The sequence below is a fragment of the Oryx dammah genome, unplaced genomic scaffold (genome assembly GCF_014754425.2).
Source record: "Oryx dammah isolate SB20612 unplaced genomic scaffold, SCBI_Odam_1.1 HiC_scaffold_14, whole genome shotgun sequence".
NCBI lineage: Eukaryota > Metazoa > Chordata > Mammalia > Artiodactyla > Bovidae > Oryx > Oryx dammah.
The window spans coordinates 16,051,409-16,078,221 of NW_024070198.1; the positions used below are offsets into that span (position 1 = coordinate 16,051,409).

Below are 26,813 nucleotides of genomic sequence, written 5' to 3' on the forward strand. Positions count from 1 at the left end.
AGCAAACCAGCCTGGGGAGGGACTTGCTAGGGAGTATTTTAAGGCCATTTGGAAAGCATTCATTTCTTCAGGTCAGTCCCAAAACAGCCAGATGTAAAGAAAATATTCTGTTACAACATAACTATCTTATATTAGCATCAGAGAATAATTTGGAGTAAGCTGCAAAGAAATAAAGGAACATGGCTGTTGGCACTTCCCGGGTGGTCCTGTGGTTAGGACTCCATGCTCTCACTGCCAAAGACCTGATCCCATCCCTGGCTGGGAACTAAGATCCTGAATGCTCTGTGGCAGGGCCAAAAAAAGAACATGGCTGTTTCAAATGCCAGTGTTCTCACACCTGGAGGAAAAGGCCTGCAAATCTCAAAGGAGTGGAAACCCCAAAACAAGAGGAAAGGCCTCAGAAATCTCATCTGGCTTGAGGTAAGAAAGAAGACACATGGTCACATGGTAAAGAGACACCACACTGCCTTTAAGCCTATTAATTTATTGAGTAAAAATGAAATCATCAGACATATTAAATTCAGTTTGGTTTGAATTTGGCTGATGTCCATTTGCAGCAGAGATGAATGAAGGGAGAGAGAAGACACAGTGATGCTGGCAAAGGGACACCGAACAAGGCCATTTTCCATTAATTATGAAGGCAGGCATCACACAGCCAGCGTGAGTCATTAGCAAAGGGGGACGTGATACTGAATGAGCAGCGACAAAACCAAAGTAAGCCAGAACTTGGAAGAAGAGAGAGGCCAGAGCTTTCAGAGGACAAAATGCAGCAGGGGCTGCATGGAGAGCAGCGCTGGGCAGGGAGCTGTCCGCTCACTTGGGGAACACCGTGATCACGTCATAGCCCTCGGGTGGAGTGACCCGTTCCCGGGCATGCTTTTCACAGTAGATCTGATCCTCCACGAAGAAATGGCCCTTCTGTTTCAGGTTGGTGCCACAGTCGGTGCACACGTAACACTCGGGGTGGCGGTGACGTTCCCGCAGCTTCACGAACACGCCGCTGCAGGAGGCGGGGAGAAGAGGTGCTCCATTAGTGACGAGCACCTGAAGGTGACAGGCTGGGGCTCCTCCCAAGGGCAGATCAGAGCCTCCCTGTTGGCCTCTAGTCATAAAGGGGCTTCTCCTGCCGGGAGGCCAGAGACATTCCCCTTGAAGACTTCCAGAAGCCCCTCCCACTTCAACAGAGCAGCCCTGCTTTTTCTGGTTTTACATGTCCATACCCTAAGGGTTTCACAGCCAAGGCAAGCCTTCACCACGTGGCTCTGGGACACAGGACCAACCTCGCCCCTCTGCTCCGTTTTCCAGGCAGGATGTTTTTCTCCATCACGCCCACAATGGGCAACATCCAGCACTTTCCACACTTTCGTGGTTCACATAGCCTGCGGGGCCACTGATGCCTGGGGAAGGCAGATACTCACACAATGCCAGTACCACATTTGTCACACATGGGCAGCTTCTGGGCGTTTCCAATTGAGGCAGCCACTTTGGTGACCGGAGCCTTAACACTTCTGAATCCTGAGGGCTTGTTGGGATCCCCTAAAAGGAGGAAAACATTTGGGTTAGCCAGGAAGGGCAGGACTGTATAAGCATCATTTAGCTCTTTCAGAGTCACTTCTATGTATGTTCCAGCAAGGTCATGGGCACCAGAATCAAACAGACTTGACTGCTGTGTGATCCTGGGCAAGTTACTTAACTTCTCTGGTCCACAGTTTCCTTTTCTGTAAAATAGGAGAATGTTTCCCCTTCAGAGTGGAACACAATGGTTGAAAAAGACACATGTAGCCCTCCCTGGCATATATGGTCAGCCCTCAAAACAAATTACACTACACGCTGATTAAATACAAGCAAACACGTTGATATGGGACTTAAAAATACTTTACATAGATGGAAAAAATTTAAAACACTTGATAATCAAATGGCAGGGTAGTCAGATGCCAAAAGAAACCCACACTACAAGGACAACAAAATCATTATAGAACAGAATGCTAGAAGTCAGATAAAAACCACCTGCCACAGAGCAGAGACAGTAGCAGCCTTCCTGCAGTCAGCTTTCTGCATGCAAAACCAGCTCCTAGTTTCCAGAGCTCTGCCTACAGCCCAGTTCATCACCTGTGTAGGTAGCTGCAAATAATAATGGTAAGCTACTAATATTACTATTATTGCTATATATTTGGCTGGCTGTGTTTCCACATCACATTTTTGTTTTCCTGTGATGTTGGCCCAGTAAGTATTGTTATGTCTGTCAGCTATTTACACATCTGTGTCTGGACTACAAATTACTGGACCACCAGAGCTCTGTTTCATATATTTTTTCAATACTCCACAGAGCCTACCCCAGGCTTAGCAGAAAAGAATGGTGGGCTACAGTCCATAGTGTCGCAGAGTCAAACATGACTGAAGCAATTTAGCACGCACACATGCACAGCCCAAGGTATCATCTTGCCTTTCCAAACCTTTCTCCCTCCTTGGTCACAGTCCCAGCTTTGTTCATTATAGAATCTTTTTTTTTTTTTGCATTAGTTTTTATTTATATAAAATATTGCACTCAAGTATTATTTCTGTCTTGATTATTAAGTTTTGGGGTATCAACTTAAATTCTATACCCAAAGCAAATGCCTCCCTCACCTTATCCTAATTCTGGCCCTGCCTGAAGGGATCTCAGAGGGGCCTGGCTGGGCAGCCTCATGACTCTGAGTGTCCCAAACAAGCTCCCTCACTTTCTGGCTGGAACCAGCTGGGCTGTCTACCTGCTGAGAAGACAAGGAAATGGCATCTTTGCATATCTGGAAAGCTTGGAGAGAAAATCGGTAGTTCTAGGGGAGCCAAACCTATGAGGTCAGGGTCTCTTATGTGATGGACTGTTTTTCACAGAAAAATTACCAGGAAAGTTAGGAAGTGCAGGAGGGGAGAAGTAACATGATACATGAGCCCCATTTGGTAGGAGAACCCACATCTCTTTTTGGAACAGAGAGAAGTAAACTGATGGAGCTGGGCACAGTGTGAGTAGAGGAGGCTGTGTGCTGCCTAACGCTGACCTCGCTGCAGCTTATGCAGCCCTGCAGCACCATCTGCTGGCTCAATTTTCTTCTCTTACCTAGTCAGCCAACACTGCAAATGCAAAGAAAATTCCACATCTTTTTTCTGTCCACTTCACTGTTCAACAGCACTCAAGGGCTCCATACTGCCTACAGAATCAAATTCACAGTCCTTAACCTCACACCTGGTGGTCCTCCATGATCTGAACCGCAGATCACCTAAGGATTCTCCGGAAACCCTGGGCACCCACCAAAATGAGCCTAGATACCTTCTGAGCAAGCCTACAGCTGACTACACCTGGGAAGCCCTGTATTAGATATATGTCACCGCAATTTTAAAAAAAAGACTCCTTCTCCCTGCAAATTTTAGAATTTGACCTAGAGCAAGAGGGAGTATGAGGAATCCTGGACCCTTTCTCCCAGTCCAGAGGCTAAATTTCACCCCAAATGAGAAGACCTACATTGAGTCTGGAGATTTATCACCAAGCCCTGCTGCAGCCTCATGGCTCAGATGGTAAGGAATCCGCCTTCAATGCAGGAGACCCAGGTTCAATCCCTGGGTCGGGAAGATGCCCTGGAGGAGGGAAGGGCAACTCATTACAGTATTTTGCCCAGAGAATTCCATGGACAGAGGAGCCTGGTAGGCTGCAGTCCATGGGGTCGCAGGGAGTCGGACACGACTGAGCAACTTCACTTTCACTTTCACGCATTGGAGAAGGAAATGGCAACCCACTCCAGTGTTCTTGCCTGGAGAATCCCAGGGACGGCGGAGCCTGGTGGGCTGCCATCTATGGGATCGCACAGAGTCGGACACGACTGAAGCGACTCAGCAGCAGCATAAAAGAAGAGTTTTCCTAACTTCCTGTGTCTCTAAATTGCCAGTTTCTCTAAGGAACCCACTAAAGTGGGGAGGAAGCCTGGGTGCTGGGCATGTTCAGTAGGGGACTTTCAGCTCAGGAGGGACTCCTGGGGAGCCGACTCTGCGGTTCGGGACTTTCAGGAGGAAAGGGCCTATCTTCCAGAGGGAGCTCAGTTCTGACCCTCACTGGCGGCCCTGGGCAAAGAGCCGGCCACTCTGGAGCCTGGCTGAAGTGTATCTCACAGAACCACCACATGTCCCTCCCAGAAGAACCAACTCTCTTCACAGGCAGGCACACTGGGAGGAAGAGAGCAAGAGAAGGCAGTACTCCAGTAAGCCTCAGGGAAAAGGACAGTGCAGAGTGTGGAGGGCTGCAAACCCCAACTCTCCAGACGTCACCGGTGGCTAGGCTGACGGTGAGAACCAGAGGTGCTTATGAATGACCACCTGGGAGGTGGGTGAGCCTGAGAGCTGTGGCTCAGAGGTCACCTTTTTGAGAAGAAGGAAAAGCCTCCCTTCTACAGCACACCCGTCTGCCAGGAATTTCTCACTGTTGTTGCTACAAAGCTGAGACAGCTTGCTGCCATCCGCTTGAAAATTATCTTAAACAAACAGTGTCTGATGTATACAGGGCAAAGATTATCTCCTGCGACTTGCAGAGCCACACAGGTAGCCCTGGGTGCCTCGAGCATCAGATCTCACACGTGGACAAGCCAAGGCTGGCCTGGAACCTCTTGATGAGGTTTCAAACATCGTCACAGTTACCAAGCACCTACTGTGTGCGCCAGTCACAACTATGGGTGTTTTGTGTAATTTGATCCTCACACCAATCTTAAGAGGAAAGGATCTTTATCCCCGATTGACAGATAAGCAAACAAGTCTAGAAAGGTTCAAAGGGTTGCCTAAGGTCAGTTCCGGGGTATGTGGCCAAACAGGGGGCCCTCAGACTTTGAAGAGGCCATCTACCCTAGAGCGAGAACAAGTGCATGGCCCCTGAGTGAAGCCCAGAGCCTGGCTTCCCTGTGCTGCTGACTCATTCACTCTGCTGCCACAGCCCACGACCTTCACCCATTCACACGCGCCAACCACCGCAGAAGCATGGTATGTGGGCTCAAACGAAACTAGTGGCCAGCAGACAGCCCCACAGAATGCCACAACCGTCAAGTTCACCCCCGCCTTCAGCCTCCCTCAGTGCCTGCGACAGGAAACAGCTAAGCAGGTGTGGCTGAGAGCTCATTCAGTCCCCCTCTTTTTTTTGAAAGAGCTTTTAGCATTTAAGAGGCTGGCCTTCCAAAGCACACTATGCTCTCTCCACCCCTCAGGCTGTGTTCACCTGTGTTTCAGCAACGACTAACCCTCAGCCCAGGCCTCAAACCTCAGCTTCTGACCACACACACGGCTGATTACCTTTCTCCTCAGACTCCAGGATTTCCTGCAAAACCAGGAACGAAGTGGACTGCTTCGGAGGCTCATTTAACTCCTGTTTCTCCTGAAGCATCTTGTAAACTTCAGATTCTTTGTCGATGACAAGTCCGCTTGGGAGCTGAGAATGGTCTAAGCTGTAAAGAATGTTTGCAAGTTCATTAGGACACATCAGAAGTTAGGGGAAAAAAATCCACCAGCCACCCCCTTCCAAGCAAAGACACCCCAGTATCAAAGAGTGAAGAGAAACTATCCCAATGGATGAAGCCAGCTCCTAATGCAGCCATGGACCCCCTGATGATACGGTGAGGTGTCTGTAGGCAGGGCTGGTTGCTGCTTCAAGTCAGTAAGAGGCTACTTTGGGTGATTCAACTACTCTTTGGCCTAATCCCATGGAATGGGAATGCTGTGCTTCTTTCAAAATTATATAAACAACATTATGTCGAAAGAAAATTTAGAAGAGGGAAAATGTCAACCGCGACTGAGCACTAAAAACTCAGCTGGGTCCCCTTAGTCCAGGCCTCATTCTTTCCCCAGAGCAGAAATCAGTGTTTCCTGATGATATCAAAGTGCTCTCTCTGTTTCTATAAACTCTCCTCATTCTCATGGCAAGGAGCTCTGGTCTCTTCACCCACCATACAGAGGTAACAGTGTATGCCTTGTCCAATTCACAGGGTTGGTGGCAAGGATGAGAAAGTAAGTACTTTGTTTTTTTTTTATTAGAGTACAGTTGATTAAGAATGCTGTGTTAGTTTCAGGTATCGACTGATTCAATTATACATATACATATATCCAGTCTTTTTTTAGATTGTTTTCTCATATAGGCCATTACAGAGTATTGAGTAAATTTCCCTGTGCTAAACAGTAAGTATTATCAGTTATCTATCTTATACATAGTAGTGTGTATAAGTCAATCCTGATCTCCCAATTTATCCTTTCTCCCACTCCCAAGCCCCTGTCTTTTCCCTCTGGTAACTATAAGTTTGTTTTCTACACCTATGATTCAGTTTCTGTTTTGCAAATAAGTTCTTTTTTTTTTAGATTCACATATAAGTGATATCACATGATATTCGCCTTTGTCTGACTTAACTTCACTATGGCGATCTCTAGGTAAGTACTCTGTCAACAATACAGTTTTGCTCCGTGTAAGGGAGATGGGGGTGGGGGGTGACAGAGGCCTCAGCTCAAGCCTAGGGACGGGGCAAGCCAGGCCTTGATGCCCACACCTCCCCTTGTCCCTCTGGGCTCCCCACGACAGGATGAGACAGGCGAAGTTGGGGCCTCTTTCCTCCAGAGCCCATTTTCCAGGGGAGGCACTGCTGCTGCCTGGTCTGAGGGAGGGCGGAGAGTAAAAGGGAGGCAGACTCCAGTGAGCTTCACCTTTGACGGCTGTCCTGAGTCCCCGCCCCTCACTGCATGCTCTAGCCCCGCCATCCATTAACAGCCCAGCTGACCAGCTTTCTAACTTGTCTCCTGGCTGCCACTCTCAGCCCCTGGAACTGTCTTTCCTCTGACCGGAGGCCAGAGAGAGATTTCAAACATAAGAATCAGACTGTGTCATGATGTGGCTCAAAGTGTTCTCATCTGACTCAGAACCAAATATTTACCGTTTTAATAACAAAAACACAAGCTTACCCAAATTCATCTTCTTTGGAGTAAATATTTGCTACAAAAAGTACAAGGGCCATAACAGATGTGGCTCGGCTCCCCTCTCCCAGCACATCGCTTGGTATCCCCTGCTCACTCCAGGCGGACAAGCCTTCATGGGGTTTCTAGGATGCACCAGCCTCAGGGCCTTGGCAGATCCTGCTCCCTCTGCCTGGAATGTTCGCCCCCCTCCATGGCCCCACAGCCTCCACGCTTCACTCAGGTCTCTGGTCAGATGTCCTTCCTCAGTGGGGTCCCTGGCCCTCGGCTTAAAACACTCCACCCCATCCACATCACTCCTCCCCTTGCACTGCTCCATCTTTCTCCACATGTTTCTAACTCTTTTACCATGAATTATACTTATTTCTTTATTGTCTATCTTTCCCTGCAAAGCAAGCCCCACGAGGGCCGGGCTATGGCCCGTCTTTTCCATCACTGTGGGTCCTGCCCTCAATCAGTGCCTGGCACAGGGTCAGAGCTCGGCAGGAGTTAGGGAAGCAGGTCAAGTCCCTCTCTGCTCCTCGCTGCACCCTGTCTCTGCTCCTGTGGGGTCACAGGGAACCCCCCAAGGCTGTGCCAGGGAAATGGGCAAACCGAGTTCCTGGGTCCTGATCACCTGCAGCCTCTGAGAATCAGCTGCTTTTTCAGAAGCCACTATCTGCTGGGGAAAAGGGACAGTGTGCCCGGGGGGAGCCAAAGAGGAAATACCAGATGGCGATGCAATTTATAACCCATCCATTGTATAATCAGTTTACATTCCATTTTAAATGTGCCTGAAGTCACAAGGTCACTCACGTCAGTGAAATTCCGGGTTTTTGCTCTGACTACACAGCCAGGTTCTCACAGTTGAGGACAGAGCCCTCCAGGAGTGCCAGCTGCTCTGCTGCTCTCAGGGAAGGCCAGCGTGTAATGGGGAGAGGCGAGCCAGCGGGTCACCTGTGCTGGCCGTGGGTGCGGGAGCGGGGGGCCACCACCTCTGTCCGCCCACAGTAGGTGGCCCCTGCACTTGTCTCTCTCTTCCATCTCCCTAGGCAGGTGATGGGCCACCCTGAGGAGTGACAGCCACCAAGGCCCATGGTCTTCCTCTGGCCCACCTCTTCAGCCCCATCATTTGAGTTATATGCCAGACTCCTTCTTTGGGTCTTGATTTCTGAGCTGGCCCTGTACTAAATGAACTATGTTATTTTGACAAATGTTTTTCTCTGTTACACTTAGAACTATTTTAAAATCAAGATCAGACCATGGAATGTTCTTGGGGAGAATTTTTCCCCTTCTTTGGCGTATGTTGTTATGTCTGGAAGCCACCAAGGGACCGCTAAAAATGACAGACCCCAAATTACAAGGTCATCACATATTCTTCCAGCAAACTGTCTTGGAAAATATCTCTGTGATTAAAAAAAAGAAAACAACTTAGTGTTTCTTCTTAAATAATGACAATATCTTTCTACCACTTGACAATTTATTTATAAAGCACTTTCAACATCCATCATCTTATTTGAAGCTATGGTTTGCCTAATTCAAAAATAATATCCTAAGACCCAAGTCTTAGACATTAGACTATCAGATATGGACAAATGACATCACAATATCTTTTAAAAAAAAATTCTAGGACAAAACTATGCATGAGTAATGGAGTCCTAAAAAAAAAAAGCATTCTCATTCTGTATGTATAGTAACAGCAATGAAAGGGAAAATTCTAAAGTAAAAAGTTTTCAAAAAATATTAGGTATATGACTAGAGTTACCAGGAGAAAAAGCTTGTGAGGGTGGGTCACTAAAAGCAGTCTTCTAAACTCAGTCTTTACAATTTTAAAACAAAATACAAGAATTTAATCAATTTACCTCCTTCAGAGTAACTATCCATTACACTCTTCCTATTTCCTGCTTCTTGTTGCTCCCTGTAAGACTTGATGCTGAATGTATACCACCAGTTCCCTCCGTGTTTAATATTTTCTTCCAGTCTCTCAGGCCCTGACCACAGGACCTGTCTCCCCAGCAAGAGCCCAAGCCAGGCACTCTCTGCCTCATGAAGTAGCTGACATAGCCGGGTGTTTAAGGCCAGTGGTTTTTCGAACATCAGGGAAAAAACTCCCTTTGAGTTTGTCTCAAGAGGAGGATTTCAGAGGCTACGCCTGCAGACCTTAAGAGAATATACAAGCCTGTTCGAGTCAAAAGAGCAGCTGGGATGAAGGCTGGAAGGTCAAGGAGAACAGAGAAAAAGCACATCTATGGTTATGGGACAGTAACCCTGGGAAGAGTCCACTCCACCAAAAGAGCAAAGTGGCCAGAGTGGACATAGAAGACTCTCATTTTATTTATTAATTTATTTATTTATTTATTTTTTGCACCGTCACCTGCAGCACAACTTAATAATCTGTATATAAATCTCAACTAAAACAAAGAAGCCATAAGAAAAAAAATCCCACTGCTGCTATAACCTTAATGGCATCATTTTTCTCACACAGTAAGTCAACTTTGGTTCCACACTAAAACTGACTGTGTGACAAATGTGAGAAAAAAAGAGAGATGACTTGAATTATAAAATGCATCCAGAAAGAGAAGATATTTTCTTCATAAAAATAACTTTCCAGGACGTCCCTGGCAGTCCAGTGGTTAAGACTTTGCTTTCCAATTCAGGGGGTACAGGTTCCATTCCTGGTCAGTGAACTAAAATCCCACATGCCTTGGCCAAACAACCAAAACATAAAACAGAATTTTTGTAACAAAATTCACTAAAGACTTAAAAAAGTGGTCCACGTTAAAAAAAAAAATCTTTAAAAATAAATAAATTAAAACTAAAAATCATTTTCCCACTGGGGAAGATGGGAGTAGGCATAAGAGTCCCTATTCTTTCTGCTAAGTACATCTAAACACCTGGACATCAAATATAAGATGAACATAAGATGCAGAAGGGGGACAGGAGAAGGCAGGCCAGCAGAGACCCTGGGACCCAAGGAGTGACAGTGATGAGTCCCCAGGGTTTCCTTTTTGCTTCATATATTTCAGATGTGGAGCTAAATAAGGCAGCAACCCAGAAAGGGCAACAAGCTCAGATAAGAGAAGTCCCCAGAAAAGCGTGCCCTCTCCCACAAAATGATGGAGAAGGCGACAGCCAGGATGGTGCAAGACTCGGAAACAATAACCACTTTTTTCCAGACAAATGAAGGAAAAAAAAAAAAAGGTCAGTGCAGAGTCTAGACTTTAACCCTCACTGGGCTGAAACGAAATGCACCAACCACCCCACCAGGGTACTGGAGAATGACCAGTAGGAAGCCCGTATGTCATCCCTACCCAGCTGAATGAAGCGAGCCTAGTGGGCAGCCTTGACTTTCACTACCACCCAGCAGTGAACAGGCCACCACTCACCCACTATGAGTCTCTGGAGGCCATGTGGGTAGCCACAACTCCCACTCCAGCAACAGTGAACAGCCCCCAGTAACCTCCAGTATCAACACAGACAGAGTGGGGAAACTAAACTTCTACTCCCAGCTTGGTTAAAACCACTCCTGTAGGTGGCCCATCACCTGCCCGGGGATGGAAGGCTCCCACAGTTTCCTGTGGGTAGGAGGAAGACAGACAAGGGCAGGGACCAGGAGCCGTGGATGGGCAGGGGTGGGGGCTTCCTTCTCCCAATTGCAGCCTGGGCAAGTGACCAGCTGATGAGTCTCTTCTACGTAAATTTTGCCCTTCCCTGAGACCACAGAGCATGTTCATTCTTTGAGCTTCACTGATGTGACTAACCCCAACATTCTAATTTTCAGGATGTTACCAGTGATGGAAACTGGCTGAAGGGTACAGAGGATCTCTCTGTTTTGTTCCCTATAACTGCAGTGTGCATCTGTAATTACTACAAAATAAAAAGTTAAGTATAAGAAACATTTTCTCCAAATGATGAAGGTTAGACACTAACTGGAGATGATGTAGTGATTTTAGTATGTGATTTTTACATAGGTGGCGAGGATGCAGGCTGACTCAGATTCTTTGTGTCTGAGATGCCCCAACCTGGTTACCCCAATGTTCACAACAAATATGTAATTCTGAGAAACCTGATGGAATCATTTTTGAAAGGGGATCCTGGCCAGAAGCCTCTCTAAGTTTTAGTCTTCAAAGGCCTAGATGCTGGACCTAATGAGAAATATAGAAGCATACAGTAAGTTAGAGCAAAATCTTCTCCATGACATTTGTCTATGTGTTTCCACTCTACAGAGCTCCTACTTGGAAGTAATGGGCATGGAGCACTTCATGCATGCTGAAATCTGTAGTAAGTAGCATTTACGGAGCACCACCAGAGGCCAGGTCCCATGGTGGATATTTTTTGCACATCTCATTAAAACTTCTCAATAACCTGGTGGTCAGGTAGTTCGCATTATCTGCTTTATAGATGAAGAAACTGAGTTTTAGAGGTTGTGTGGTTTACCCAAGATCCCAACAGCTAGCAAGAGGCAGAGCTAGAATTCAAGCTCAGCTCCCTCTATCAAGCTTGCAGATAACCAGGTTGGGGTAACCAGGTTGGGGCATCTCAGACACAAAGAATCTGAGTCAGCCTGCATCCTCGCCACCTATGTAAAAATCACATACTAAAATCTCTACATCATCTCCAGTTAGTGTTTAATCTTCATCACTTGGAGAAAATTTTTCTTATACTTAACTTATACTTAAAGGTTAAGAAAGTATCAAGTGGCATCATATATATACATTGAAATCTAGGCCCACCAGAAAATGACGACAGCCCCTAAACTCAGTGGAAAGAGGTCAGAGGGCAGGTGAAAGTTTTCTTTTGAACAGAGTAGAATTTCCTCCACCCTCGGTACACAGTAGGCAGTCAATAAATGACTGTTAAGATGGACATGAGTTTCAGTGAACTCCAGGAGTTGGTGATGGACAGGGAGGCCTGGCGTGCTGCGATTCATGGGGTCACAAAGAGTCAGACATGACTGAGCGACTGAACTGAAGCTGAACTGACCCAGAGGCCCTCCCACTCAATCGTGTGTGTGTGTGCGTGTGCGTGCGCGTGCGTGTGCGTGTGCGTGTGTGTGTGCTGAGAGGACAGGCGGCAGATGATACCTTTCATATGCGCCTATGTTCTTGTCTGACGGGGATGTGGCTCTGGGAAATCCTGTAAGACACACGCACACCAGGCTATTCTGAAGTGCATGCGACAAAGAAACTCAGAGTGCACCCCAGGGAATCAGTGATGACCTCAGATGCAAAGTATGAAGTGAGCCAATTCTGGAACCTCAGCGAATTTCACAGACTAAACAGTGGGGGGTGAGCGACTTCTGCTGACGGAGCAGGCAACAAGACCCGGTGGCTGCTGGGTTTGCACAAGACTCTTCCTTCACTGATAAGCACAACTGGCCTCTCTTGGAATAGACCAGTAAGCAGAGGCCCATGCAGAGGGCATTTCCTCTGCCAGGGGCTGCCAGTATTTCCACTGTTTCTGGATTCATCCTCAAAGAGTTTGGGATGGAGCAGAAGCTGCGAAATTTTCTCTGCTGCGAAAATCTGGAAGGAGACTGGTGATAAAGACTGAGGCCACTGTAGCCAAAAAGTCTGCAATAGGAGAGGACAGGGCCTGGAGGACAGGCTTGCACAGTGTCCAGACAGTAGAGATTTAATTGTTTCGGATTGGAAGGAGGGGGCAGGCGGGAAGCATGAGAGAAGAAAGAAGACACGAATGAAAGAATAACAGCCAAGGCCATACTAAAAATATTCCCCAGGCACATACTTCTCCCAATGCATAGCAGCCTTTCAGTGAAGGATGTGTCATTTCCTGGGTTATTAAATCCAGATCATGGAACATTCCACTCTGGGACAGTAAAAGAGGGTCGCGTTCTCAGCCTCCCTCAGCACAAAAGCACCAAAGAATGGAGATCACAGCTCTGGGTGTTTCACCCCCAGCTCCCCATTGAGCTGCCTTCGAGAAAGCTTCACTTCAGAGTCTGGCCATGGAAAGCTTAGGAGGGCCCAGCGTGGCACTCTTTCTCAGATACCCCAGAAGTTCCCACAGTCACCTTGAAAGGCATCATCATCTCAAGCCTGTAGGACTCATAATTGGAGGACAAAGAAGTGTTAATAGCCACTTGGCCTTGGTATACTACAGCAAATGCTAGTGACCATTAACATCTTGCAAAGCCAAGTCACATCACAAGAAGTCTCCCCTAATAGGCTCTGTGAAGCTTAGAAAGAAATCACAGAGCCCTCTTGGTGCTGAGCCCAGGGGCCTGCATGCAGCCAAGTACCCTATGATGTCTCTCTCTCTTTCTCAGGGAAAAGGACCATATGATTAAGTATGATCAAGGAGCTCTCGAGAGGGTCCCCCAAATAGCTTTTTTCAAACATTTAAGTAGTTCGGAACCTCTCATGCCTTAACCTGTCCTAATCTGCACCTGAACTAATGGGTGCAAATCACCCTGCCATTTTTTCACCCTAACAGCCAGGCAGAGTCTTGCTGAAGGTGAACTGCAGAGAAACTGAACAGCAAAGCTGGCTTCAGAGCTAATATGAGAACTGAGGGTTTCAACCCTAAATGAAAACAAAAAAAACAATCTAAGGAATGAGAGAAAATATTTGCGATCAATGTGACCAACAACAACGGGTTACCTTCCAAAATATGCAAACAGCTCATACAATTAACATAAAAAAAAATCAAAAAATGGGCAGAAGACCTAAACAGACATTTCTCTCCAAAGATGACATACAGATGGCCTACAGGCACATGAAAAGATGCTTAACATTGCTAATTATTAGAGAAATGCAAATGAAAACTACAATGACGTACCACCTCACACTGGTCTGAATGGCTATCATCCAAAAGCCCACAAATAATAAATGCTGGAGAGGATGTGGAGAAAAGGGAATCCTCCTATACTGCTGGTGGGAATGTACATTAGTGTAACCACTATGGAGGACAGTGTGGAGGTCCCCTAAAAAAACTAAACACAGAGCTACTCCTGGGCATATATCTAGAAAAGATGAAAACTCTAATTTGAAAAGATACACGCGCCTCAATGTTCACTGCAGCACTATTTATAATATTTATAATAGCAACAGACAATTGGTTTAAGAAGATGTGATATACACACATACACCAGAATATTACTCAGCCATTAAAAAATTGAAATATCGCTATTTGCAACATGAATAGATCTAGATAATATCATACCAAGTGAAATAAAGTCAGACAAAGACAAATATTGTATCACTTACATGTGAATAACACATAAAAACAGAATAACACTTAAAAAACAGAAACAGAGTCAAATTTATGGTTGCCAACACGTAACAAATTTATGGTTGCCAAAGGGGTAAGTGGGGGAGGGATAAATTAGGAGTGTGGCATTAACAGATACACATCACCATATAGAAAAAAGATAAACAATAAAGATTTACTGTGTAGCACAGGGAACTATATTTAATATCTTGTAATAACCTATAATGAAAAAAGAACCTGAAAATATTTAAATATACATATATAGATAAAAAACTCAATCACTCAGCTGTATACCTGAAACTAACACAAGGTTGTGAATCAACTATACTTCAATTACAAAAAAGAAAGAAAGAACTCAGGGTTCCAATGAGGAAAGATCCTCTGAGATCAGACAAGTTTGGACCACATGATATTTTCCAACAAATCTGACTGTCACTGACATCGAAAAATCAGGAGATTTCAGATGAAAAACTTTCTGACTTCTATTTTGATGCAATTATCCATCAGAAATGGAAATCCTAGGTCAGCATGCGGGGTCTGACTGGAGTCAAGGAGTGGTTTCCCCTCTGGGCTGGGAATACACTGTACAGCTCCCATGAGCTGCCCTGCTCTCCTGTGTTTGCACCCAGAGCTCTGTCCTCAAGTCCTCGTCTTCCCTGCCACCTTTGGGCAAATGAGGTGACAACTCATGACCTAGTCCCTCCTGTTTTCCACCACCCAGAAATGATCCCATCTCTTATTCTCTCTCCATTCTCAAACCCAGTTCTTTGCCATGGGCTGCAGGATTCCCTGTGTTTTTGGATTCATCTTCAAAGAGTTTGGGAGGGAGCTGATACTGGGCCCCCTCTGCTGGGAAGACGTAAAGAATCCTTTAGATGAAGACTTGGAGGCAGCTGTGGCTAAAGGGGACAGGCCTCCCCAGCCCTGAGCAAGATGTCTCCTTAGACCTCCCCACCCTGGCCAAGTCCTCCTTTATCCCAGATCAGAATCTGTTCCAGTGGACACACATTTATACGTGCATGGACATCTCTTCTTCCTATCATTTCTACTGGTCCACTGGAGGGAAAAAAGCAAATATTGCTTCACCAAAAACTGCATCATGAACTACCCATCCCTTGCCCAGATCAGATGGTGAACACAAGCAGAGAGCCCCAACTCTAAACGCTGAAGAATTTTTCAGGAAGCAGCAGGGCTGTCAAGAAAGGAGGATGGTCACTTGGAAGAAAACAGTGACCACAGAAATCAGAACAATAACAACAGGGTCTTAGTGAAGAATCAACTGGACATTTTACAGCTTACTTCTTATTTCACAACAACCCTACAAGGCAGGTGGTATCACCTCATTTTCAGAGACGAGGAAAATACAGAAACAACTGGGCTAGGGACTTTCCCAGTGGTCCGGTGGTTAAGACAGTCCTGTCCACTGTAGAGGGTGACGGTTTGACCCCTGATTGGGTAACTAAGATTTCACATGCAGCCAAAAAAGTTAAAAAACAAAGACAGTGCTAAAGTAGACGTTTTTCTCTGGGCCAGTGGTTGACCCTTCTGCACGCCGCCTGCACAAGCCTGTCCTGGTGTGGTAAGCCTCTCCCAGGACTGGCCCAGGGCGGACTGTATGGGCCTACTCACGCTCTGCTATTCGTCTCCTGCCCACTGGCTGCTGTCTTTGACTCCAAGGCGTTGTTGAAGCTGGAGATATTTTCAGAGGAGTAGAGGCCAGCTGGGTTGTTGTACTGGTTTGTGATGACCCTGGGAGCAGAGCTGGAGGCGGGTGAGGCAGTAAAGGGCACAGCACTCCGGTTGTGGGCGCTTCCTATGTGGAGGGCCTCCTGCAGGCAGGGATCAAAGGAGAGATCAAAGCGGTGTCTAGTATGTACCACGAAGTGGATGGTCCAGGGGGAGTACCAGAGAAAGAGAGAGGTGTTCCAATGAGCTATGATGGCCCTGATTCAATGCCAAACTAGCTGAGGGGCTCTGACAAATAAATCCACCCAACGTGGAGCAAGACTCAGGACATTGCATGAGCTAGGAACATGTGGAAGTTCACCTGCCAACTCTGTTTCCTGATCCTTTCCTGAGGTCCAGCAGAGCCTGATCTCCTGCTGAGTACCCCTGGGCAGGACATCCCTTGATGCCCTAGGCTGTGGGATCCAAGTCAGAGCTGAAACACCCTTTCAGGACACATTCCAGAGGGATTAAGTACCAGGAGGAGAGAAACCGGCATCACTTCAGTGCAGAGCTTGAAAAGGTAGAGATAAATTCCTCAGAAAGGAAAGGTTTAGACAAGCAAAATAAGAAGGTTGATGACTGAAGCGGCTGATGACTAGGCAGACAAGCCTGGGTGCACTAGCAGAAGCAGGCTACAGGGAATGACTGAGCTGTTGTTTCTTGCGAGGGAAGGCCAAGCTGATAAAATGGAAGGCTGGGGGATACCTATTATGGGGCAGTGCCCAGGTAGCTGCAGGAAAGGACTTTAAATTCCTCCTGTGCTCATCCCCCTCTTTCTGTAATTTGGGGAAGCACCCACCATCCACCTCCACTCTAGACTGCCAGGTCTCAGTAGATAATTACTACAGCTACACCACCTCAGAGCTACTCTATGAATACCCCGCAAAAGCTTTTAAATGTTCCTTTTTAAGGAAAAAAAAAAAATCACAGCTTTTCTGATGACTCAGTAAGGTGCTTTCTGCACAGGCATTCTGGGTCAACCCCTGCTCCTAGCCGAGAGCTTGCCCTGTGCAAGCTCTACTTTCTGGGCTTCCCAGAAACCTTCCTGAAACCCGGACTCCTTGTTAACACTCAGACCCAGAACAACTGCCCTAAGAGCTCCTGTCCTCTGTTGCTCTTCCTTTTTTTTTTTTTTTCTCTTTCTTCGCTAAACCTTAAAGTCTTTCATGCTTTCTCAGACTTGATGATGAAAACCAGTAGCTTAATTCACTGTATACTGACTTAGCTCAGTCGGTAAAGAATCAGCCTGCAATGCAGGAGACCAGGGTTCGATTCTTGGGTTGGGAAGATTCCCCTGGAGAAGGAAATAGTAACCCACTCCAGTTTTCTTGCACGGAGAATCCCATGGATAGAAGAGCCTGGCAGGCTACAGTCCATGGGGTCGCAAGAGTCGGACATGACTTAGCGACTAAATCACCACCACTGACTTAAAAGACAACATGAAAATGTGTTTATGGTGATTCAGACAGGCTCCCTCTTTGACATGTTGGAATCAGTGAGCTTTTCCTGTATACCTTACACTGAGCTGACTTGATCCACATTGGATGAAAGTTCAGTGTAGTGTGTTCACCAAAGGGAAGTATAATTAGTTCTACAAATAACTTTAGCAAAGTTTTAGGAAAGTTTTTACTGCACGAGGAGTAACAATGAAGTAAGAAGTGGTCTTTAAAGGCAGCAGACTTCCCAAAGGGTGGCTGGGACCCTGCAGCTCTGTAGCGCAGTCGCACACGTGGCAGCCAGGATGGCAATTCTTTTCTCCTTTCTCCTTCCCTGTAGCAATTCGGAGGAGCGTCTCTTGATGCTGAGCACCAGGGAAGAGCCCTCATACTCCATCTCAGCTCAGGTTTTTCCCTGTTGCCTCCTGTTTGGCTTTGAGCAAGTCAATCTCTCTTAGCCTCTGGATTCTGCCTGGCACCACAGCAGTCAACCAGCGTCATTCCCTTCTCCCTCCACAGAAACCCACGTTCAACTGCAATGGAAGTCAGTAGAAAATGCAGGTTGGAAATTCTGATTTTTCACTCTATAGAGAATCTCCCAAGAATGTATCTGTTTTGTACATAAAAGGAGTATCTCTAACCCGAAGTGAATACTGGTCTTTCCAGAAGTCAGGCGGTTAATTCAGGGCCTGCCTTTTGGAAGGGATGATGTCATTGTTTGGGCTTTGTATTTATCAGTCTCCAAGGAAACTCAATAATGAGGAAATATAAACTAGGTGTGTAACTGCACTGACCTCAGATAAGCTGGGGTGTGGGCTGGCCTTACATGAACGAACAGATCCTTCAATTACAGATGAACTCGGCTCTTACTCACTCCTCTATTTTAGAGTGACTGGAAGTGGAAGATTTTGGGAAAATGAGAGGTGGGAAGTTTTTCATATGAACAAAGAATTACTGGAATTCAAAAAAATAATAGTCAAATTAAATGTTAAAGTGTTTGAGGTTTTTTTTTAAATCTGAAGAAAATTACCTTCAAAATACTAATGATAAGTACTCATGTTTAAGATGGAAATTCAAGTATAATACATATAAAAAGCATAACTGAAATTTAAGTATTGCCTTCCTGAAGTGAAAAACTAGGATTTTAGAAAGACTGCACTAAAACAAAATCATTCCTGATATATTATAAAACATACAATGACTTAACAGATTAAAACTTAACATTTATAGTAAACTTAATGAAGTGGCTGAGAACTCCCTAGGAAACTGGAATTGACTGTGGCATGTTTTAAATTAGTTTGCACAGCTGCCAATTTATAAACTGAATGCCATTTCATGAACTTTCCTTAGAGGAGCTATAGAGAATACTACAGTCATGTCAGTTTTAAAATGGCAGATGCAAAATGATCCTTAAAGTGACTGTTAGGACTAAGTATTATTTTTATTCATTAATAGGAAAACTTTTGTGTGATTACATTTCTGACATTTTAATGGAAGACATTTGAGAAATATCATTCACAATACAACCACTAATTCACCCACACTAACGTACCAGTGAGTTCAATTTCATACCAGTTTCTGTTTTAGGTATAAAAGATAACTAGCTATATTTTATCTTTTGATTATATCTTAATATACCATAAAAATGAAACAGTGTCTGAAACTGAGAAAAAAAATTAAACTTCAAATCTTCAATTGGGGCTAAATATATAACAATCACAAACCATTTTAAAAGAAGTTTTCAAAAGCCATTATTGACTTACTGCTAACATACCACTAACAACTCATTCATTTATTCTACAGACACACTGTGAAAAGTAGCCTACCAAGTGCGAGGAGTTTTACAAAGATGTTCTAAACATTCTTCTTTACATTTCCTGTCCTTATTGCTAAAGAACATCCATCGATTCATTGTAGAGAAGACACAAAATCATTATTAATGATTCCAAATATGGGATCTTCAGACAATTTCCCATCCCAGGAAATTCTATTTGGCCAACAAACTGTGCATTGACTCCCTACCCTATTTTCCAATATGAACTACCAATTAATTTTAGTAATTTTAAGGAGAACTAGAGCACTTAGCACTTCCACCCTAAGACTCTTGGAAACCAGATAGTGGGATGAAGGGTGGCCAGGGATATCTGGGTCCACTACTACATGTCCCTGCAGTCCGCCAAGTTGTAGGCCTTAGGACCCAAACTTCTTTCCGTCTCTAGCACGATTCATTTGCATCAGCAGTCCATCATGAGCTGAGTCAGTGCTTCTATTTTGCCGTGGTTCTGCCACTCTGTTCTACACAGGAAAGCTTCCACCCGCTTCCGTATCCCCTTCCTAACCCCAGTGTCCAGCCCAGGCCCTGACGTCACTGCTCTGGGGTTTTCCAGCCCTTTCCTCCTGCAGTTCCCTTACGGGAAGAACCGAATAAGAGCCAGGTCCCAGACGTGTCAGTGGAGGGCCCTTCCTGCGTCCTATCCCCAGCATCCAGGGCAGGAAAAACAGGGGTAAGCTGAGCTGTGTCAAAAGTGGAAATGTCTCAGGATGCTAAAAGCAACAGCGCTGGTGAGCAAGTACTTACTTGGGGTTCAGAGGCTAAATTCATCTTGTATGGGTGACGTTTCCCTTCCTCTGTCACCAGAGGAGACCAGATTTTCTGTTCAGATCTGCAACAGATTGACAAAGCTGTTTCATGCATGCTAATAAATAATACACACTAAAAATGGAGTGGGGAAATGTCCCCTCTAACCCAGCTACTAGCACTCTGGTCTCCAGCCTCCCCTCTATTTTACCACTGATGTGATTTTCGGAAGCATCAACCTCATGACATCATGTCTGATTGCTACTCTGACAGCTGCCCACTCAGCCCTGAGGGATTTCCCAGGCTGCTGGCCCTTTGTCCAGCCTCATCCCTCCCCTAATACATTCTGTGTTGCTGACCCAGCTGCATTGGCCTCCTCCAGGCTCCTGAACCTGCCTGATACCACCCCACCTCTGTTCAGGACAGAATGAGCTTCTCTATCTCATCCAGTGTTCTTGATCCAGACCAGACAAAACCAGCTTGATCATGGTGCCTCTCCTGAACTTGGGAAAGCATGTCTCTGTACCCTTACACAGCAACGCTCTAGTCTCCTCTCAGTTACCTTTAGCGCTTTTGTTTTTCACTCTTACAGGTACAGAATATTCGTACTTATCCTTCTATGGTCAGATTGCCTAGCACAGGGCCAGATATATACAAGATGTAGCTGCTCAATTTAATGGTAAATGGATCAAAAATCAATCTATGAATGAATGTCTAAAAGGAGAAGATCACACTGAGATAGGAATGGAGAATGAAGGGTAAATGTGCTCCTGAGGGGATAGTAATAAAACAGTGCACCTCTCATGAGGGCAGGGCTCCGAAGCATATAAGCATGTAAGATGGTTTGGCATCCTGCCCCACACTTGGTCTTCCTGCCAGTCCTGGTACGAGGCAAAAGAAAGCCATAAAGCTATTTTGCAGAGGAGAGCAAAGGATTCACGATGAAGCACTGTGCAAGCTAAGGTTAATGAGACATTAAAGACAGGTAAACAGGAGATCTGAACGAAGAATGTAAACCTGATCCAACAGGAAACAGGGAACTATACAGGTCGAACCAAATCATTTCTGAAACCATGCCTTCACAGGACCCCTTCCAAGACTAAATGGAAGAACGGGAACTCTGCCCCAATTATGACTCCCAGAGCATTCTTCTCACTCATCAGCTCTAGCTCTCCTTTCTTAAACTTTCAGCACTTTGTCTAATGTGCTTAGTGAAGTCTTTCTCTGTAACTGTAATCTCGTGCAGCACCCAGGGCTCGGTGTTGTGTGGCGGGAGCAGGAGACTCTCAGTGGTTTCATTTCATTATATCTGACACTATATCATTGATTTTACTTCCTCAAAATTTTGGTTAGTTGTGTTAGATCAAGTGAAAATTCAAGTATCTTAGAAAAAGATGCCCACGCAGTGAGAAGCACTGTAAAAATCAGAGAGGAAGATGAGCAATCTGAAATTCCAATTCCACAGACCTTCAGCCTACCTACACCACATATGGCACTGAGCTGGGGGTATAGGGAATTCTGAAATAGGTGAGGCAGTCCGTCCTTAAAAGCAGCTTCTAGTCGCTCGGAAATGAGAGGGCATTTACTCACCTGGCTACTGTGAGAGTCATGTTGTCTGTGCAGCCTTTGATTTTGTTCTGAGCTTCCAAATGTGTCATATTGCTGGTATTTTCCCCATCGATGGCTGTGATTACATCTCCAACACATAAATTACCTATAGCAGCCTTGCTTCCGGGAGTGACCTGGAAAAAAATGAGTGAGCAGGTTTAGGTACCGTTTGCCTCCAAGGAAACCACTGAGTAAGTTACCACTGGGTTAAGGACTCACTGGTATGATTCAAAGCATTTAAAAAGTAAAGAAGGCTAAAATCATAAGTTATAATGATACTGACCCCTTAAAGTTATGTAATACATTGAGGTTTACTAGTTGTTTCTATAAACCATTTCACTGGACCCACACAATAACCTTGTGAGAAAGGAAGGCAAATATCAGTCCCAATATGGTCCCCATTTTAGAGACCAGGAAACTGAGGCTTCGAAAGATCTGGGATCAGCCAACCAGTATATTACTATGTTACTAGTCATCCAACTAGTATAATACAGAGCTAGGTCTCAAACCCTAAACTAGACCCAGTGTTCTTCCCACTGACTCTTGTTGCTTCCTTTAAACAATTTACCAGTTAAAACACATACACACACACTTTAGAGAACATTCTGTATAGAAACATCCTATTTCTATAATTCATGTTATTTACACACAGAAAAAAATTGGAACACTGTATACCAAACTGTTCACAATATTTCTATAATGTTTTTGATTTTCACAATGAGCTTAAAGTACTTTTGTAACTGAAAAAAAGCAACAAAGAATATTTTAAAGTATGAACCAGTAAACACTGGTTCCTCCTAGCCAAAAAGTTAACTATTAGGGTCAGCCCCTATAGGTGGCTGATTTTCTTCAGGCCAATGCTTCTAAAACAAGGGGTTCCAAATTTATGGGCCACCATGCTTGGGCGAAGCCAGCCAACGACTGCACTGGGTCGTCAAATCCATCTGCCTGCTGAGCATTACATGTGACCTGAATAAATATCATGCCTCATTTGGAGTTGTACAACTATTCTTCAAGTGAATACAGACACTACTGTGATGAACAAAGTACAAACTCATTTTGAAGCAGCACTAACCTCAGAGATGTGTTTTACTATTAAGAATTTTTTTAAACCAAGGTATACTAAAAACATCTAGCTTCCCAGGTGGGCTAGTGGTAAAGAATCTGCCTGCCAAAGCAGGAGATGTAAGAGACGCAGGTCCGACCCAGGGAAGATCCCCTGGAGGAGGGCAGGGCAATCCACTCCAGTATTCTTGCCTGGAGAATCCCATGGACAGAGGAGCCTGGCGGGCTACAGTCCACAGAGTCACAGAGTCGGACATGAATGAAGGGACTTGGCGGCATACTAAAAACAGGACCATCATCCCAAGGTCAGTCATGACTTTGGCATTAAAAGACCTTCCTCGATGGGAAGTCCAAGCCCTCTGGAAACAGAGTACACCCAGGCTCCCAGCACCCACAGGGTTCTGGCCTCACCTTGGAAAAGGCCTTTGACTCCTGGGAGCCCAGGGAGGAAGATCTTGGGAACACTTGAGGGTCTCCATAAGGCTGAACCACAGAGAAGAGGCCCAACACACCAAATTAGGACACAGGCTTATGCCCTGAGCCTCTGTATCTGATGCAGTTTTCAGCAGCCACAGTTTCCAATCAGCCCTTGCCAGAAGGAAACACTGACCTCCTGAGGTGGCCGGTGTTATGTTGCTGTCAAGGTCTCCCCCTCATCAGTGCCTGGACCCCACAAAATAAGGGACGGATGACTTTGGTCCCCAAGGTTCCTTCCGGTTCAGACATGCTATGACTTTATCAGGCAAAACTCTCCTGGAATGTAGCAGGATGTGGAAACCAGTGCAGAGATCCTGACCTCCTAACCTTCCTTTCTGGCTTTCCCATCATCTGTTTACCAGAGATCTGGCCTTTAGAAAATGAAAGCCCCCAATCTAAGGTTCGGACCTTCTTCCCATGCAGCCACTGGGAAAAGAAATTTAATACAGGCAAGCATGGCCGCTCTCCTTTCAGTCGACTTCAGGGAGTTAGCTCTGAGTCACCCAGTATGTGCAGTAAAAACAAATTCCTCTCATTTTCTGCTTGTCTTCCTGAGAAGACTGACCTGGTGTGACTTCGTATATGTTTTCCCTTTTCTAGAGAACAACACAGACCCCTTGTTTTCAAAATGGCCCTAAGCATCACTTTATTTACTCTGTCTCTAGGGACAGCAGCCTGATGAACTCATTTGTCATAACCAATTCTCATGATGTTAAAGAGAAGTTCCCTTGGATAAAATCCAAAATCACTGATGAGGCCTAAGGCCCAGGCCATACTAAGCTCCAGCTACAGGGGCCTTCCTTCCTTCTTTCCTGCCTCAGGGCCTTGGCACCTGCTGTAGCCACTACCTGATTAATTTCTGGGCTTAAATGACCCTTCTCACAGAAGACATTCCTGATCTCCAGTCTAAATTAGGTCCCGTTGTCAACCTTTTCATACATTCTCTTCTTCACAGCACTTGTCACATTAAGTTTGTAAGTCTGTTTTCTGAATTTGTTTATATATAATGCTTGAGAGCCGACTAAATGGTAAGTGTGAGAGCAGGATTTTGTCTGCCTTTTGTACTTGATGTCCTCAGGTGCCTAGCTGTGACCAGCACAGTATGTGGTCAATGAATATGTGTCCAGTGAATGATTGAATCCAAAATACCCTGCATTGTTAAATATGTAATCATGCTGCTTCATTTCATCCTTTTTTTAAAAAAAATGACTATTTCAAAAGGAATCAAATAACCATCTTCCCCAGCATCACTATCCTGGAATGTGACCACTCACAAAACTAAAATAAGATGGGGGGTGGGGGGGGGCAAAAAGCTTGAGAAAAAGAAAACAGAGTTTCTTTTTACTTTCATATGCTCAGCTGCTAAGAACTCTGGAATTTCCAGCACTTGGTTCAAACTGTCTTGAAGGTGAGACATTTCTGCTCAATACATCCTGACAGATTCTGGACAAGCTAGAACCAGTCTTAAGAGTCCTGAGCCTGAGTAATCAAGGCCTGGCCATCCCATCTTTTGGTCTTTTTTTTTTTTTTAAGCCAAATTAATGGGAAGCTAAAGCTCAGAAAGTTATAAAACAATATCATCAGATGGAACTTGGAAGGAATCACACACAAATAAAGTCCATATTCTTTTATGAGCTGTTTATTTCTAGGGGGGAAAATGGATTTAAATGAAATTATGGGAGTTTCTTCTTACAAAGCTCTTTCACATACTTTCTGCTACTTGAGATAATAATGACGATGAACTCACCACTAACATGTAAGATAATTTTGCAGATGAGGAAATTGAAACCCAGAAAAGCTGTGACTGACTCAAGTTCACACTGCTAAAGGTTGGAGCCTGAACTTGAAACCAGATCCTCTCATTTAACCAAATTCCATTCCTTTTCTGCTTTACCACAGTGCCACCAGCAGAAGCTCCAAATCCAAATAATTGTCAGAGTCGAAGACAAATCCAGAATTGAGGAGATTCATCTGCTGTGGCCTTCAACACAGGGAACTGGGGTGTCCCAAACTCCTACCAAGGCCTGCGTACCTTCTGCCATCTATTAACCATCTCCACTGGTCTGTGCTGAGTGAGCTGGGACCCAGTAACACCTTCCCTTATAAAATATTCAAATCAGAAATGAAAAGCCCTCAGGAGAGAAGGCCTGCATCTCCGCTGGTTTGTTCCCATCTTGAATGGAGGACTCCGATCCTGATTGCACATTAACTATTCATCACAATCACAGCAACAGTCATCAGTTAATGAGTGCTAATTATGTGTCAAACACAGTGTAAGCGTCTGGCAAGGGTTAATTCACCAATCCTCCTGAGATGCTATCAGGTAGCCAACATTATTGACATCATCACAGAGAAGGAAGTAGAGTAACAAGGGTTAAGCAGTTTGCCTGAGGTTACACAGCTGGTGAGTGGCAGGCTGTGTGGCTCTGGAGTCCTTCCACTTAAACCAGTCCACCACACTGTCTATTCTAATTGCCTCCTGACCATCAAATTCCATCAGAACCAGCTCATAAAGGAGTCAGCTTCAGCTTCTTAAAGAGAAGTCCTACCCTCTGCTCCAAAGAGACAGGCCCGTTAATTATCTCAATGGACATCCGCAAAACTCTCTTCCAGCTTTCTTCCTCAGAGACCATACAATTTGATCACAACTCTTCCTGCCTGAGAATAAATGGGGTTAAGCACAATTTCCACTAATGAACAATCTGCCATTTTCGGCAGAATTCACTCAGGTCTTTCTCTCCCTTTGCCCCGCCAGGCAGACACTTTGCTTAGAGGCCAACCTGTACATCTGCCCTTTCAGACTCCTGAACACAAAAGAAGATGCACTGAATTTCACTTCTAAATGGCACAGAATAGGATTCTGATGGGGCTCCCCCATTTTCTTCAATTTACAACCCCTTTTCTTCAATTTACATCACAAAGAGTCAGACACAACTGAAGTGACTTTCCATACAAGCACGCACATCTAAATAACTAATGCTGTTTTGTAAACCTGGATGCATGCCCACTGGCCATCGCAAATGAAAAGATGACTTTCTTCCTCTGTATTAAGGCATATACCTATTTTATCCCTCCTGTTACCTCCTTTCTCTCATTCATTCACTCATCAGACAGACATTCCTTAGGTACTTTCTGAAAGACAGTGTAGCTTATTAAGATGTGGCTTCTGAAGTCATGCTTATGAGCTAAGTACTCCTGAGTGGGATATTTCACCTCTGTGTGCCTCCCTCGTCTCACCCATGAAATAGGAGTGATAACTGTCCTGGTGTCAGAAAGTTGTCGTGAGGATTATACAAGATGCCCCAGGCAGAGAACACTCTCAAGTTCACAGTCTCCTGTGGCAGACAGGCACGTACAGCAGCCAATGCTAGAAACAAGTAAATAGGCAATGAGAGCCTAAAGGTGGAATCAGGGAAGACCCTCTGGAGGAGGCATTGCTTAAAACTGTGCAAAGGCACTACAGGAGGCAGAAAAGAGTATGCCAGCTTATAGGAACTGTGTGTGGAGGCATAGATAAAACACAGGAAGCAAAGTGAGGGGAAAGGGATGAGTCTGGAAATGTAAAAACAGATCTAGCTGCAAGAGTTCTGTTATTTTCTTTTTAACAAGGCTTTATCTGTACTTTATCTGGAAAACAATGGGGAACAACAAAGGAATTTAAACATAGCCTCTGACTCAACTGTCCAGTTACTGCCAAGAAACAACCACTTAGACCTAGCTCTACTGAGATTAATGTGACTGCCTTT

The 26,813-nt window shown here is 45.1% G+C and overlaps 1 protein-coding gene across 1 annotated transcript in view; it reads right to left on the reverse strand.

Moving 5' to 3' along the window:
* Positions 1 to 457: 457 nt before the first annotated feature.
* The window catches only part of PDLIM1 (PDZ and LIM domain 1), a 36,722-nt gene continuing 10,366 nt past the window's right edge, over positions 458 to 26,813 (reverse strand). The window contains exons 2-7 of the mRNA XM_040254570.1: positions 21,508 to 21,659; positions 19,918 to 20,002; positions 15,805 to 16,004; positions 5,302 to 5,453; positions 1,419 to 1,536; positions 458 to 1,000 (exon numbers count right to left, since the gene is read on the reverse strand). Of these exons, the coding sequence (XP_040110504.1) occupies positions 814 to 1,000; positions 1,419 to 1,536; positions 5,302 to 5,453; positions 15,805 to 16,004; positions 19,918 to 20,002; positions 21,508 to 21,659 (894 nt within the window). The 3' untranslated portion in view covers positions 458 to 813. The remainder of the gene's footprint in view (positions 1,001 to 1,418; positions 1,537 to 5,301; positions 5,454 to 15,804; positions 16,005 to 19,917; positions 20,003 to 21,507; positions 21,660 to 26,813) is intronic.